General features: G+C 36.6%; 1 protein-coding gene across 3 annotated transcripts in view; it reads left to right on the top strand.

Annotated features, from left to right (window-relative positions):
- WDR35 (WD repeat domain 35) overlaps positions 1 to 16,139 on the top strand; it is a 59,311-nt gene that overhangs the window by 39,200 nt on the left and 3,972 nt on the right. For 2 of the 3 annotated variants that reach the window (XM_081795160.1, XM_060649235.3), the window contains 9 exons: positions 224 to 434; positions 5,600 to 5,680; positions 8,150 to 8,286; positions 8,836 to 9,039; positions 10,151 to 10,297; positions 10,922 to 11,054; positions 13,566 to 13,676; positions 14,635 to 14,799; positions 15,895 to 16,035. In XM_081795160.1, the coding sequence (XP_081651286.1) occupies positions 224 to 434; positions 5,600 to 5,680; positions 8,150 to 8,286; positions 8,836 to 9,039; positions 10,151 to 10,297; positions 10,922 to 11,054; positions 13,566 to 13,676; positions 14,635 to 14,799; positions 15,895 to 16,035 (1,330 nt within the window). The remainder of the gene's footprint in view (positions 1 to 223; positions 435 to 5,599; positions 5,681 to 8,149; positions 8,287 to 8,835; positions 9,040 to 10,150; positions 10,298 to 10,921; positions 11,055 to 13,565; positions 13,677 to 14,634; positions 14,800 to 15,894; positions 16,036 to 16,139) is intronic. The other variant, XM_081795161.1, reaches the window with a different exon arrangement.

Raw genomic sequence — 16,139 nt, 5'->3', positions numbered from 1 at the left:
ACAGAGCCCGATGTGGGACTCACGAACCATAAGATCATGACCTGAGCCGAAGTCGGACGCTTAACTGACTGAGCCACCCAGGTGCCCCTTAAAGTCATTTCTGCCTTCTTCCCAGATTTGGATGAACTGATTTTGCACAAGAAGGGTAATAGGTAATTATATTCGTGATTGCTGATTGTCATTTTACCATCTTGTTTCCTTTCTCCAATTTCAATATTTGTAGTCGTCTTGCTATCATAGATATCTCAGGAGTTCTAACTTTCTTCGACTTGGACGCTCGGGTAACAGACAGCACAGGACAGCAGGTCATTGGCGAGTTGTTAAAATTGGAGCGTAAAGATGTCTGGGATATGAAGTGGGCCAAGGATAATCCAGATTTGTTTGCGATGATGGAGAAGACAAGAATGTATGTTTTCAGAAACTTGGATCCTGAGGTAAACACAAGAAATGAGCATTAGCAGTACATAAATAATGAGCCAGATGTGAAAACCTGGCTATTTCCCTTTTGTTTCCTTAAGAGGTTTGTTGGTGTTGGAGGCGTAAATTTCTGAAAATAAATAGAAACATATCTGTGGATTTGTAAAATATTTGGTCATAAGTGGGAATAATACTCATCCTTTAAAAAGTCTCTGCTTTCTCTGAAAGGCACTTCCTAAGCATTTATCTGTACTTTTTAAAAGACGGAACCATGGTCTCTAATACATAGTCTTTATTTTTTCCTTGTCAAAGTTAAGAAAAAAAGAAAATCAGTAGTAATATTTACCAAAATTGCTTAAAACAACCTAACCAAAAAAGTGTAGGCTTTTATTCTCCTTTGCCTCCCTGTCCACCTTAATCTGTGCTTCCTTATTTATGTTCACATGACCTCTATCAGCCACTAATCCTGGTCTTTCTCACTCTGATGATTTTATGAATATGCAAGTGTGGACTGATTAATCTGCCCTCTCTGGAGTATCAGGAAGCCACTTGCTCACTAATTTTAAAGTTATATTTTGATTTTCTACTTGCGGCTCACATCAGCTAATTGTTTTTTTTTTAAGTTTATTTATTTTGACAGAGAGAGCAGGGGAGGGGCAGAGAGAGAATCCCAAGCAGGCTCCACACTGCCAGCGCAGATCCCGATACAGGGCTCGAACCTACAAACTGTGAGATCATGACTTGAGCTGAAGTCAAGAGTCGGACACTCAGCCGACTGAGCCACTGGGGTGCCCCACATCAGCTAATTTTTAAGTTTGGAACTTCCCTGTCAGTCTGCTCTGGACGAACTGTTAGCATTTGTGTTTAGGAAATTCAATGTAATTTGAGTGGTAGCCTAATCAAAGCATCATTGAGATAAATTTTTATGTAATTTTTGAATAATTAATGATTTCCAGTTGGGAATTTTCTGTATGGTTGTTGCACCCAACAAATGTAAATAATAATAAATAAGTTGATAGATATCATTAATTGATGTATGGGTTTGCGGTTTCCTTTTTGGAAAGAAATTGCATGCTTGGACCACTGAGCTGCCAAAAATCTTCTAGAGTGATTTATTTAGTGGTGAACTATTAAACTGTCCCTTTAATATCTTAAATTATTTTCACATTTCCCCATTTTAGTGCTACTCAGGATCTTTGGGCTGGGAAATGACCTCATGTGAATTGTTCTCAAAGGCTTTGTCAGGAATTTTAAGGATCTTTGTAGTTTTTAGCCCCTGAGTAGGGTTTAAAGGAAAGGCATTCAGGGCTGCTGCATTTAACTTGTAAGCAGGGGCTTCTTTCAAGGCTCCAAGGGAAATTTGACACTTGCCACAAAGTAAGTGTAAAAATTTGACAGGTAACCACAGGCTAACCTTGAGGATGGGAGAATACTTTTTGAATGTTAGGGCCCTTTTTCCATCCGTGTCCCCATGCGTACTAAGTCAGAAATCATATGCCTGGGCGAGTGTTGTTCCTGGCTGTTTGTAACGTGTGTGTAGCACACACGCTCAGTCTAGCACCAGGGGACGTCTTGGCTTGGTGCAAAGTGCTTCTTAAGTAGTTTTAACAGAATAGCCTTCCCCTCCCCTCCTTTTTTAGAGTCATTTTCAGGCTTGGCAAGTAGTTCAATTTCTATTGGATTTAAAGCTAGATGGATTTCTTTCAACCTCACCACTGACTGGATTTCTTTATAAGTCATGCTGTGCTGTTCTGTTCATTCATGAGGACACTGGCTGGCTGTTGTCCCTGCTTGGTTAGTTATTGGTTAGTTACTCTGCTGTTCATTTCTTTGGCTGCTCATTGACTGATTATGTAAGGACGTACTCTTTAAAACAGGATTTACTGGAGCTCCTTTAGGGCATAGTATTCTTTTACTATTCAGGAGATAAGCTGTTATTTGACAGTTAATACTGAATCCATTTTTGTCCATTTGAGTGTTAGGAATTCTAGATTCATACCTTCCTTTAAGTTGTAAACCTTTCTTCAGATTATAGATGAAAAACGGGTGCCATTTGTGTGTGAAGTTGTAGTTCACTGATAAAGCACACTTTCTGAGAATTTGGAAATGAGTATTTAATGTTGATATTCCCTGCTTGGTCATTTTTATCTCCAGTGACCCCCTAAAGGTACCAATTCAGCTTTTCTAGTCTTTTTCTTGGATCTTCCCTTCCATTGGTACTACTTCATATTCATATTCCTTTCATATCTCATATTTTTATCACTCAGCTCATTTTTATACACTTCTTTACCAAACAAGAAGTTTCCAAATTTTTGAATCCGTATCTTCATCTATGCATAATTATTCATTTAGAAATGATATACGTGACTTACCATTATTAATACAAGTACTTTACGAATCATGTCCCTAAAATAGAAATTCTGAAAGAATGAGGAAAAAAATACATTTAAGAGGCTGAAGTGAACTTTATTTTGAAATGTCAGGGTGCTGTAGTTCTCACTGCCATTAGCTAGTGTCTGAGCATCGTGCACACTTGAATTATTAACTTCGTAAAGTCTTGTGTTTCAAATCGTCTTCTTGATAATTTTCAATTGTTTAGCTGACTTTCTGTCAGATCTGATTCGAATGTGATTGTTTTCACTTTCTAATGTGGCTAACCCCAGAGTTTGTGCCAGGAGTAAAGGGGGTGACTGTTCCGCCTCATCTTGTTTGCTTGTGCTTGCGTTCCAATATTCCACTTCATTCACGTATTCTTTCCAGGGAGATTTTTAAACCGCTTGTCCAATTTATGAGAGTTAGCTCAAAATTAGAGACTGTAATCCCCGAATCCGCTTAACTAGGTATATACAAACTTCGGTATGTCACAATATGCTGCAATTAAATGGATAAGCGCTCAAGATACCTGTTATACTGTACATGTTCTGAGACCTTCTGATGTATGTACTGGGTAAGAGTACTTAATACAGTATAGATTAGTGAAGTTTAAAATAGTTTCTTAATAAAAATAAATTTCTTATGTACTGAGTAGGAGAGTGTATCCTGCTTTTGTTGACCACTGGTCTAAAACTTCATATTCAATGGAAATATGGATGGATATCTAGTGAGTTTTGGAAAATAATGAGAATTAGATGAGATAATTCAAGTAGAAGTTGACTTTTTAAAATCCGAATAATATAAATATATTTGCATATTTACTTGTGTGCCAATAATCATAGATTATTTTGGAAACTCTTAGTTTTTAACCTTCCTTCCAATCTTTATTTTCTCCCTTTCTCTTTATTTTTGGTATAACTTTTTATCCACACATCATCTTTTATGACTTTATTTTTTGGCTACCTTGCTTTGTTTTTTGTCTAGTCAAAAATAAAGCAATTTTCTAATGATAAACATTTTTATACAGGTATATTTGGATACATATTGTATCCAAATAATTAAAATATATGAAAGGCCTCTATAATTTACAAGAAGTATGTTATTATATGCTTAATTCTTGAATTAAATTTTATCCTTGATTCTTTCTGTGTGATCATTGCTCATACTTGCCTTTACATAATACAACTTTTTTTGAGGAAATAAAGAAATTTGGTAAAATTTTCTCGTATAATCAACAATTTTTACTTAAAAAAATTTCTTTTATGTTTACTTATCTTTGAGAGACAGAGACAGAGCGTGAACAGGGGAGGCAGCAGAGAGAGAGGGAGACACAGAATCTGAAGCAGGGTCCAGGCTGAGCTGTCAGCACAGAGCTGGACGTAGTGCTTGTACTCATGAATGGTGAGATCATGACCTGAGCTAAAGTTGGATGCTTAACCGACTGAACCACCCAGGTGCCCCAACAATTTTTACTTTTTAAGAGAAAATGTCACTTTAAGACTCAAATGCATATAATGTGCACACAGAGCCCCATTCTTAAACTTTGACATACTAAAACTAAATATGATTCAATTTTTAAAAATCTGATTCAATTTTTACCTCTAATTTCCATGTTTTTAAGTATCTTCCTGTAGTTTCTATCACATGAAGAACTAAGTATCAGAGTTATAAATTTGATACATTATTTCCTTTGAATTTTGCTTACTTTCTATTTCATGATACACACACACACACACACACACACACACACACACACACACACATATTAAAAACACATTCCAGGGGTGCCTGGGTGGCTCAGTCAGTTGAACGTTCGACTTTGGCTTATGTCATGATCTTGCGGTTCATGGGCTGGAGTCCCGTGTCGGGCTCTGTGCTGACAGCTCAGAGCCTGGAGCCTGTTTCGGATTCTGTGTCTCCCTCTCTCTCTGCCCCTCCCTGACTCAGCTTGGTCTTTCTCTCTCTCAAAAAACAAATAAACATTAAAAATTACATTCTGGTATTATTTCCATTACCAGACATTATCTTATCCTTTTCATAGTGCTCTTGGAGGTAGTAAGTATAGTGAGAGTTTATTTCTTGTTATTTATATAATATTTATATCTCCTTTTTCTACTAGAGATTTAGGGCAGCTACTTTACATTATAATATGCATTTGCTACACTTTATTTCTATAAGCTTGCGTAATACTAAGAAAAGAGACAGACCTGTAACAGACTTGTGTATTTACATCTTGGCAAATTAAATCTTATGTAGAAAATCTATCAGGAATGCTCTCTGGCTAATTTTATAGAGGATGGACTTTGCAGTATGGGGTAAGATTTCTTTGATATATGTACTTACATACGACTATAGTGTTTGTTGGTTTTATTAAGAATTAAATTTAATGTTGCATTGCATGAGTAAGAATTATCAAGTGGTATAAGGCATTTTTGGATTGAGAAAAATTGGACTGATGTTAGATGCTATTAGGGAATTAATATTAATTATATGAGGTGTAATAATAGTAATGAGGCCATTTAAAGAACATCCTTATCTTTTAGAGATATGTACTGAAATATTTAGGGGTGAGATGTCATGATGTCTATACATTTTACTTGATTTACTTTAAAAGACTTCATCCAAAAAATCGACTGAAGCATATTTAGCAAAATGTTAATAATATTTAGGTGATGGACATATGGATGTTAATGACATTCTGTCTAATTTTCTGTTGATTTGAAAATGTTGAAAATAAAATACAAAGTCATATGTTAAAGGAAGGAAAATTTTGTACAATTAAGCATAACATTTGTCTTTATCTTTAAAGGAGCCCATTCAGACTTCTGGATATATTTGTATCTTTGAGGATTTAGAAATTAAATCTGTTCTTTTGGATGAGATATTGAAGGTAATTCTTAAAAAACAATTGTATTTTTGTTGCTGGCTTGACTGGGATTTGTTTTATTTTATGCCCAGGCAGTGTGGTGTTCCTCTTAGGAATGTGGATTGACCCTCCTTGGTCACTTGTACCGCTTTTAGACAGGTTCCTTCATCTTTTTTGAACTTCATTTTCCTTTCTTGTTTATAAGCCTCAATTATTTTTTTCAATTTTTTCCTCTATAAAATGTGGATAATAATGGCTCCTATCTCACAGGATTGTTATTGTATAAAGTAATCTGTGAAAAGCACTTACCACAGTGTTTGGATCAAGAGCTCAAAAAATGGTGGCTAGTTGTGGTTGTCATTGTTTTTATGTTAATAACAAAGAGAAGAAATATTTGACAATTTACTTTGTTCTTTTGAGCTCTAAGACAGGTAACTTTTTGTTTGCAGGGCCACTATCCTCCTATTTTTTTTTCAGGCTTTATAAAATAATCCAGTTCTGATTCCAGCTATCTTTTTGAACCCCTACTTTGGCCTTCATTGACTATCTTTTGAGAATTTCTTTCTCTAAGAATATATTAAAAACATTTTTACTTTCATTTTATACAAAGCATTTACTTTTTTCTGTATACTTCATATATTTTTTGGAATTGGGTTAATAGAGTTTTACATTTCTGAAGTTAGTTGCAATTTGTAGCATGGTTTCATGTTTTGGTTTGATATGTAAATTGTAGCCCTTTAAAGCCCTTTGTTTGTGAGCCTGTTTTTTTTTTTCCCCCATGAGAAATTTATTGGAGCACTAGAGCTGAAGGAATACAAAAGGAAAAGGAAGGGAATTTACTAAATTTACATTCACTAAAGTGCCTTCATAGGAGGTGTTCAATTGTCATTTGTCATTGCATGTCACTCTTCATTTGTCATTACAACTGTGCCCGGTAGATAATACACAGACCTCATTTTTAGTGGAGAAAGCTCTTCGTGAGTAAAATGATTTACCAAAAGTCTGTCTGTTCACTGACTCAGCAGATGTTTATTGGCAGTCAGCAAGGCAAGTTCCTGGCCTCAAGTAGAGGGGTTGGGGAGGTAGACAAGAAATTCAGCAACCAGCAAAGGGGCGGGGCTGGCGCAGTTCAGTGGGCAGGTGCGTCTTTCAGAGGTCTGTGGGGAGAGAGCGCTGGTACAGTTCTGAGACTGTGAACCACGTGAGTAGTACAAGGCTGGCATTGTGCTAAACGTTTGATACGTGTTATCTCATTTAATCCTCACAATTCTAGGAAGTCAGTCTGATTATTATCTTCATTTGTTCAGATGAAGAATCTGAGGCTTGGAGAGAGAAACTCATTTGCCAGTGACACCCAGTTGGCAGTAGGCAGAGACGTGAATGATTTCACTCCAAGCCGTCTGGCTTCAAAGCTGGTGTATGTAATTGGTAGCACTGGCGGAACTGAAGGGGAACAGTCGTGGGGGAGGTTGGCCCCAGTCATACGAGGCCTTGTGTGCCTTCTGTGGAGTTTGGACTGCCTCCTGGAGTCACTGGGGGAGTAAAGCAGGAGAGTGACGTGATTGGGTTTATATTTGGGGAAGATGGCCTTGGCTTCCTGGGTGGGCACAGGACGGGGGTACAGCAGGTTTTAGAAAGAGTTGTTACATAGCCAGTAGGCTGAGGAATTAGGATCTAAGCTTAGATCTGTTTGAATCCAAACCTCATGCATTTTCCATACTACTTTCTACTTTGTGCCAGGGATTTCTGGGAGAACTTTTCAGTTTCTAAGTACAGTGGTTTAGTTGCAGGTGGGGAGGGCCAGATGCAGCTTAGTTCTGGGAGCCATTGCTGTTTTCTGTATGTGGGGGCGGGGGGCTCTAATTTTCTCCTGGGCTTCACTTTTTCTTTACTTGGAATATGTAGGATATTGGTGAGTTCATTATAACTGTTTTCTTTTCTTGGCCATTAGCTAGCTATTTCCTGCAAGACTGGCCTTCAGAAAAAAAAATTTTGGAGGGGTCATCTAGCTAAATTAACAAAAGGAAAGAGATAATGAAAACTAGCTCTTCCTTTTATTTGCTTGTCTGCTGCCCAACAGCACAGGGGACAACTGTCTCATTTCCCCCCGGCAAGGAGAGAGTAGATTAAGGAGTGAGCTGGTAGAGGCTCCTGCACATGTCTTTTCTCAGCACTTTGGGTGAGAAGAGAATAGTAGCTCCTGGGAACATGAGAGTTAAGCTGAGGGAAACAAGGCTGTATGATTGTAAGACAACCCTTCTTCCACTGTCCTCTTTTCCCTGTGGGCAGCCTAGTAACCTCAGGAGGAACTTCACCTGTGGATTGTGGCTGTTTTCCAGATAACTCAAAGACCCACACATTGGAATATCTTTTCTTCCCATTTTGGTTTACAACATGATACAGTTGTTTGTGTGTGTGCATGTGTTTTACTGTAAAAAAGAAACACATACTCTAACGGCAGGTATTTGCATTTCTTTTCATCTTTACTTTTAGAATCCAGAACACCCAAACAAGGATTATATAATTAACTTTGAGATCCGGTCCTTGCGAGATAGTCGAGCATTGATTGAGAAGGTTGGAATTGAAGATGCATCTCAATTCATCGAGGACAATCCACACCCCCGACTTTGGTATTTAAAAATAAAAAATCCTCCCAAAATGTCTGGTGTATGCATTTAAAGTCTCAGCTCTATTGTCTCCCACTCTCATGGTAGCCTTCATGGGGGTAGACTTGCATTCTTGTTCTTTTTATTTAAAAAAAAAAAATTATTGTTTTTTATTTATTTTTTGAGAGAGAAACAGAGAGTGAGTGGGGAAGAGGCAGAAAGAGAGGGAGACACAGAATCCGAAGCATGCCCCAGGCTCTGAGCTGTGAGCACAGAGCCCAACGCAGGGATGGAATCCATGAACCGTGAGATCATGACCTGAGCCGAAGTGATGCTTAAGTGACTGAGCCACCCAGGCGCCCCTTTGCTCTTCTTTTTAAAATACAGAAATTAAATTCAGATTTGGAAGTACTCAAAATAAGCATAATATTAAGTAAAAAATACATAAATATGTTAAAGTAATCACTTCCCACCATGTTTAACTAGAAACAACAGGTATAATAATTAAATTCGGGTTCAAGACTTGTTTATCAGTAATGGCAATAAGCTTTTCTGTTTCTTGTTTTAATAAAGGCGCCTACTGGCTGAAGCAGCTCTTCAGAAACTCGATCTGCACACGGCAGAGCAAGCGTTTGTGCGCTGCAAAGATTACCAAGGCATTAAGTTCGTGAAGCGCCTGGGCAATCTACAGAGTGAGTCCATGAAGCAGGCTGAAGTTGCTGCCTACTTCAGCAGGTTTGAAGAGGCAGAAAGAATGTATCTTGATATGGACAGAAGGTGAGTAATGAAGGTACAGGCATTCTGGAGTACTTCTGGCATTCATGCTTTTCTTCTGTACAAATGAGGAATGTACAGTAGACTAAATGTGTCATACCACTTCTTTCAGAAAATAATCTCAGTTTAGTTACAACCTGGATATTCCACGTGGCCCTTACATTAATTTATGTATTGAAGTTTGGAGGCTGTTTCCTTTTTCTTTTTTTCTTTTTTTTTTTTTTTTTTACATATATTAATGGCTGGCCATGGGAGGTTTTCTATTTGGTAGAAAAAAAAACATAAGACTGCAGAGACTGGGGGCTTTTATCATTTATTATGCAGCTCAACGTTTGGGTTTTCTTTTTTGATTTAGACCTTTATTTAATTTTTTGTCGTCAAGGACCATGAAATAAAAATGAACAGTATATAGGGATTGAGTTTTATTCTTTATGTTCATTTTAGATTTGCATAAAATAATGTATGTATTTCAGCTATAAACATTATGTCTAAATTTTGTTAATATTATTTGTACTTCAAGGAGATCCCTAATACTGCTTAAGCCCTGAAAAGAAAGATAAAACCAAATATGTGTTTATATGTATGGGTTTTTTTTTTTTAATGTTTATTTATTTTTCAGACAGAGAGAAACAGAGCATGAACGGGGGGAGGGCCAGAGAGAGGGAGACACAGAATCTGAAACAGGCTCCAGGCTCTGAGCGGTCAGCACAGAGCCTGACACGGGGCTCGAACTCGCGACCACAAGATCGTGACCTGAGCTGAAGTCGGGCGCCTAACCGACTGAGCCACCCAGGTGCCCCAGTATATGTATGATTTTTAAATAAGCCTGATCATGTCTCAATAATTGATGAAAAGAAGTTATTATTATTTAAATCATTATTTTGCTAGGAAAATTGGAAGGCTAGGAAAATAAAAGGCAGGAAGTTATTTCCTTTTCCTGATTTCAAGTTCTCCCCATTGCCTCTTTCCTGGTCAAATTTCTAAAATGTTTGGGGAGGTAACTTGTCCGTCTGTTCACTGCTGGGTATTCTCAGTACCCCGGAATTGACCCTAGCATGGGGTAGGCACTTCACAAGTATTTGTCAGGTGAATGAATGTATGCTATTGTTTACAGAGATCTTGCTATTGGCCTCCGGCTGAAATTGGGAGATTGGTTTAGAGTACTCCAGCTCTTGAAAACTGGATCTGGTGATGCAGATGACAGTCTCCTTGAACAAGCCCACAATGCCATCGGAGACTACTTCGCTGATCGGCAAAAGTGGTAGGCGACCTATGTGAACCTCTTCATCTGTTCATGTAGCACTTGATATGCTGCCTGAGTACTTCCCATTGGCACAAAGCTGGGGACATTGAAGGCCGTCCCCCTGGATTCTTAAATTCAAGCAGATTTAAATTCACAATGGGGAGCAAGAGATCCTTGATAAGTGTTACAAAACTTCAGAGTTTCCAAACTCACAAACGTGTGCTTAGTTTCAGGCAGGTTTCTACTGTTTAAGACCACAGTGTGCATTTCAAAGACATATGATTTATTTCTGAAAAAAGGAAATGTATTTTATGTTTTCTTGTAGATTATTTTCAGAAGTCATTGGCTTTTATTCTTAGGTTTTCATTTGATCAATACACTTATTTATGTCCGTGTTTGGAAGCACAACTGTATATCCAGTTACAACAATTTTTCTTAATAGCCAAAGAATGTTGCAACTAAAATGTGCTTCAGAGTCTTTAGATTTTATCCCCCCAGTTTATACACTTCAAAGACATGCTGTAACTGAAGATGGTAACTAGAGTAATACTAGTAATTCTAATGAGCATTTTTAATGAGAGTGTTTATTTATCAGGAGATTCACATTAGTTTTAGAAATTGTTCTTTTTTTTTCCCCCATAGGTTGAATGCTGTACAATATTATGTACAAGGCCAGAACCAGGAACGCTTAGCTGAATGCTATTATATGTTGGAAGATTATGAGGGATTGGAGAATCTTGCCAGTTCACTTCCAGAAAACCACAAGTTGCTTCCAGTGGGTATTAAAAATTTTAGTTTTTAGATTTGTTAGGTTATTTTTATTAGGTTTTGTGTTATAGTCAGGAAATATCTTCTGTCAGAAAGAAAATTTAAAATCTATAATCTCATAGTTTCTTAAATGTGGAATGATACTTTTAATTGTTAAAACAATATATCAATATTACAGACTGCTTGAAAATAGAGGGAAAATTAGTCATATTCCCACTACTTTAACATGTTCACAATCTCCTATAGTATTGTCAGTTTTATAAAATTGCTTTTAAAAGTTAGCTGACACATGAAATATTTACAGTTAAAATCTCTTGTCAGAGGTTTGCTTCAAAATTATCTGAGCTGGGTCTGGGGATTAGTGTGTGTGTATGTATGTTTGAAATTTGCTGTAATAAAGGTTTAAAAAGATAGCTTGACTTTTATTAGGTTATGTTAACAAAGTATTTAGTGTTAAAAAAGAAAAAACAGAGTTCTCTGGAAATTTGTTTTGAATGTCCTTTTTAAGCCTCTTAATTCTTGAATGATGTTAATGAGTTTATATTTTATTTGTTTTATGTAAAATGTAAGTCATTGAGCTGTATAGTACCTGTAGAGTTAGCATCTCTCAACTGCAGGGTCGGGACATGTTATCGGTTGTGAGTTCTACCACAAAATTTTTGTTTGTTAATTAGTAGATGATAGAATTCTGATAATTCAGTTTTGTCTCTTGTGAATTAGAGCCATTATCCCTGTTATAATGGCATTTTCATGTACTTTATTCTCAGTCCTGTGTTTTCTTGAGTAGGAAAGAAACTGAAATTAGTTACAACCTTGGATATCGGGACAGTGTATCCTGCATTAATGTCATCTGTTCGGTGTGTCTGATGATGCAGAAAAGAGTATTGCTGTAGGATATCCAGAATAGTATTATTACTGAGTAAATATTAAGTTATTATAGCTATAGTAATAATTAAATAATTAAAATGCTTAAAAATTTTTAGTAGTGCAAATGTTTTTTTTAGTATTGCAAATTTTAAATCAAGTTTTTGAAGGAGTTTTTAATAATACGGTAAAATTTACATAATGTTTAATTGAAAAATACAGAGAACGGAACTATATATAGTATGAACACAATACATATACCAACTCACACATACATATAGATTCCTAAGACACAGATGTTAGGAAATGACATCAGACTATTGAGAGAGATTTCCTATGGGTAGTAAGATTGTAAGTAACTTTACATTTTTTGTGCTTTCTAATTTTTATTTACCATTACAGTCTATTACTTTGTAACCAGAAAAATATAAACATTACTTTAATTAATTAATTAAATGCTTAGTTTTATTTTAGAGAGAGAGAGAGAGAGAGATAATGTGAATGGGGAGGGGCAGAGAGGAGGGGGGTACAGAGGATCCAAAGCAGGCTCTGTGCTGAGAGCAGAGAGCCTGATATTGGGCTCAAACCCATGAACTATGAGATCATAACCTGAGCCAAAGTTAGACACTCACTGAGCCATCTAGGTGCCCCTAAACATTACTTTTAAAAAGATGGTTGGATCTAAAACATACTTTTATGATTTTCCCAAAATATTTTATTATTTTTTTTAATGTTTATTTATTTTGAGAGAGAGAGAGAGAGACAGCACAAACAGAGGAGGGGCAGAAACAGAGGGGGAGACACAGAATCAGAAGCAGGCTTCAGGCTCTGAGCTGTCAGCACAGAGCCCGACATGGGGCTTGAACCCACAAACTGTGAGATTATGACCTGATCACAGGCTCTGTGCTGATAGCTCAGAGCCTGGAGCCTGCTTCCGATTCTATGTCTCCCTCTCTCTCTACCCCTCCCCTGCTTGTGCTCTGTCTTTCTCTCTCTCTCAAAAAATAAATAAATGTTTAAAAAATTAAAAAAAAAAAAAAAGAAGTAAGGGTAGGGAGAGGAAAACTCTTGCCAATTAGATATCCAGAAGGAAAAAAAAATTGATTTTCTGAAAATGGAGAGTGAGCCAGATGGGTATGGTGGGTTTGTGTTGTGGTTCTCCTTCCTTCCCACCACCCTTGGAGGGAGCTCTGTTTGGGATCTGGCTTCCTGAATTAATGAATGGCCTGTCTGGGGCATTTCTTCAGAGAGGTATTAGAGAGCTCTGTGAGTGTGAGATTTTCCTTAAGCCTCTAAGATTACCATTGTTATACCATCAGTTGCCTTAAATGTTTTTTTCACACACTCGTGTGGGGTTTGTTTCCCAGCTTGACGTTTCTGTGCCCTAGCTACTAGAGGAGCAGAGTGCAGGATGTTCCGGACCTGGTTAAAAAGTAGATCTGCAGCCGGAGCCAGTGAAGCCCCGGTTTCGTAGACAGTGATGCCTTAGCCTCCTTTCTGGTTTGTAGCCTCTGCCCCTGTGTATGTTGCAACGAAAAATTACTGTAAACACCAGTAAATTTAATATTCGTATGTCCCTATGGAGTTTTGTAAATTAAACTATAAGTGATTTCCTTGGTCTGTGAGATCTGATAATATTGTTCTGTCCTCACAGGAAATAGCACAAATGTTTGTGAGGGTTGGAATGTGTGAACAAGCAGTGACCGCATTTTTGAAATGTAATCAGCCAAAGGCAGCAGTAGATACCTGTGTACATCTCAACCAAGTAAGGAACTGAAAATTAAGGTCCCTAGTCATCCTTTTAGACTGTTGCCACTGTAGGGTTGAGGTGGATTTTGTGAAAGGAGCTAGATGCTTTCTTACTTTGTTGAGGACCTAGAAAATACTGGAATTTGCATTTACCTCTTGAAGTGCTACCGTTAAGGGTGACCCACTCGTAACTAAGTCAATATGGGGACAAACCCTGTGCTTTTTAGTCAGGCAACTTGTTGTCTGGAAGTAATTTCATAATTTTCTGCATTTTATTAGGGTTTTGTTTCCAAAGAAGGACTAGTTAATGGTCATTGCAAGAGGAAGGAATTGAGTTACCTTATCAGTATTTATTTTGGCAATCTATTTTCCTGTCTCTTTAGAGAAAACATATATTTGATATTCTTGGGAGCTGGAATTTAACTAAAATTAAAGTGCAGAATTGTGGAAATTGTTGAATATCAGTATATTCCTTTAAGTGTTTTCTTGAAGTATTTTATAAAGCTCCATTTGCTTTTTAAAAATAACTTTTAAATGTTAAATCTGATAGGACATTTTCTTAACCGAAATGGCATATTTTGTTCTACTATAAGCAAGTATAGCTTTTCCTCACTTCTAGCTGGTGCAAAATTGAATTATAATATTGTAATTATAAACTTTGAAGCTTTCCTTTTCTGATGTCCTTCTTAAGCAAATCACAGTCTTGGGCCATTTAATCATTTTGACATGTTTGACTTATAGAACTTATAATTGCTCTGATTTTAATTAAAGTTACTGTAAACTGCCTGGCAGGCTCAGTTTGTAGAGCATGAGACTCTTAATTAAAGTTACTGTATTAAAAAATATATATACTGGTTTTTAATTTTAATATAGTGTTATTTATTACTATAAACTTAAATCTTTATTGTGTGAATTTTATGACATGTATGACTATAAATGCTTCAGTAGCTGAATGGCATATTTTTCCCCCTCAGTGGAACAAAGCTGTTGAGTTGGCTAAAAATCACAGTATGAAAGAAATTGGATCCCTGTTAGCGAGGTATGCATCTCATTTATTGGAAAAGAATAAAACTCTTGATGCCATAGAACTCTATCGGAAAGCCAATTACTTTTATGATGCTGCTAAACTGATGTTTAAGGTAATACAATAATCTTGGTGAGTATTTGCTATGTTCTAGTTACCAATGTTTTCTTATGTACTGAAGAACACATTTTCCATTTTCTTGGAGAACAAGTACTTGCTATAGCAAAAGCCCTCTTGTTTTATTACTGCTATAACTATGCATTATCTTAGTATTATTACCTTTTACTAAAAAAGCTATTCATTAGTGTTAGCACCTTACTGATCCCTAAACAATTGAATATTTACTTAATACTGAAGTTAGCAAAGAGTTATAGAATTTTCAGGGACCATAAAATACAAATTCCCTTAATAATGGGAATTAAATCCTGTTGATAATAGAATTTTGTCCTTTTAAATGTATACATTTTAAGGGGCATCTGGGTGGCTTAGTTAAGTGTCTGACTCTTGGTTTTGGTTCAGGTCATGATCTTGTGTTTCGTGAGTTCAGGCCCCACGTGGAGCTCTTGCGCTGACAGAGCAAAGCCTGCTTAGGATTCTGTCTCCCTAGCTCTCTCTCTCTGCCCCTCCCTCACATATGCATGTGTGCACGCGAGTTCTCTCTCCTTCTCTCTCAAAATGAATAAAAAAACTTAAAAAAAATAAATGTACACATTTTAAATACATTACTATTTCATAATATGCATTTGGAAGGAAAAGGACTAATACAGTATTAATGTATATACATTTTATATTCTGTTCTATTTTTTTCCCGTTGATTTAATAAAAAAGGGAATATTCCCCTCAATCATTTAGATAAATCCTTCTTTCTGAAGTCTGTACCATGTTAAAGTCCTCTTATCTCAGTATACTTGGAACACTGTTTTTTAAAGTCTCCTTATGGAAAATGCTACCTCTTCCACGAAAACTTTCTTCATTTTGACTTACTTATTTAAGAGCATTTGTTATGAGTTGTAACTCCAAGGGCTAATGCCAAGGAAAGAACTGAGTACTTATAAGCTAAGGAAAAGGAAATGGGCTTAAAATGGGTGGTATTTATGTTCCATCCTACTGGTTTTTTTCTTTTTATTAAAGAATCAAATTTTAGAGATGATTGTATGTGTACAAATAAAGATTAAGAAATATCTTCCCCAAGTTCTTTAAATGTTTAAAGATTGCAGATGAAGAGGCAAAGAAAAGAACCAAACCTTTACGTGTCAAGAAGCTGTACGTACTGTCCGCTTTGCTTATTGAGCAGTACCATGAGCAAGTGAGAAATGCCCAAAGAGGAAAAGTGAAAGGAAAGAGCTCAGAGGTAAGGTAGAACATTACAGAACATGAAGTCATCTCAGGTGTTTAAGGAAAAAAGACTATCAAACTTCTCTTTAGGGACAGGCCATTTAATTTGCTTGTCTGCAT

This window comes from Panthera onca, chromosome A3, assembly GCF_046562875.1.
Source record: "Panthera onca isolate mPanOnc1 chromosome A3, mPanOnc1 haplotype 2, whole genome shotgun sequence".
Classification (NCBI taxonomy): Eukaryota; Metazoa; Chordata; class Mammalia; order Carnivora; family Felidae; genus Panthera; species Panthera onca.
Note: the sequence above shows the minus strand (reverse complement) of the source record. Positions and strands in the feature narration are given on the sequence as shown.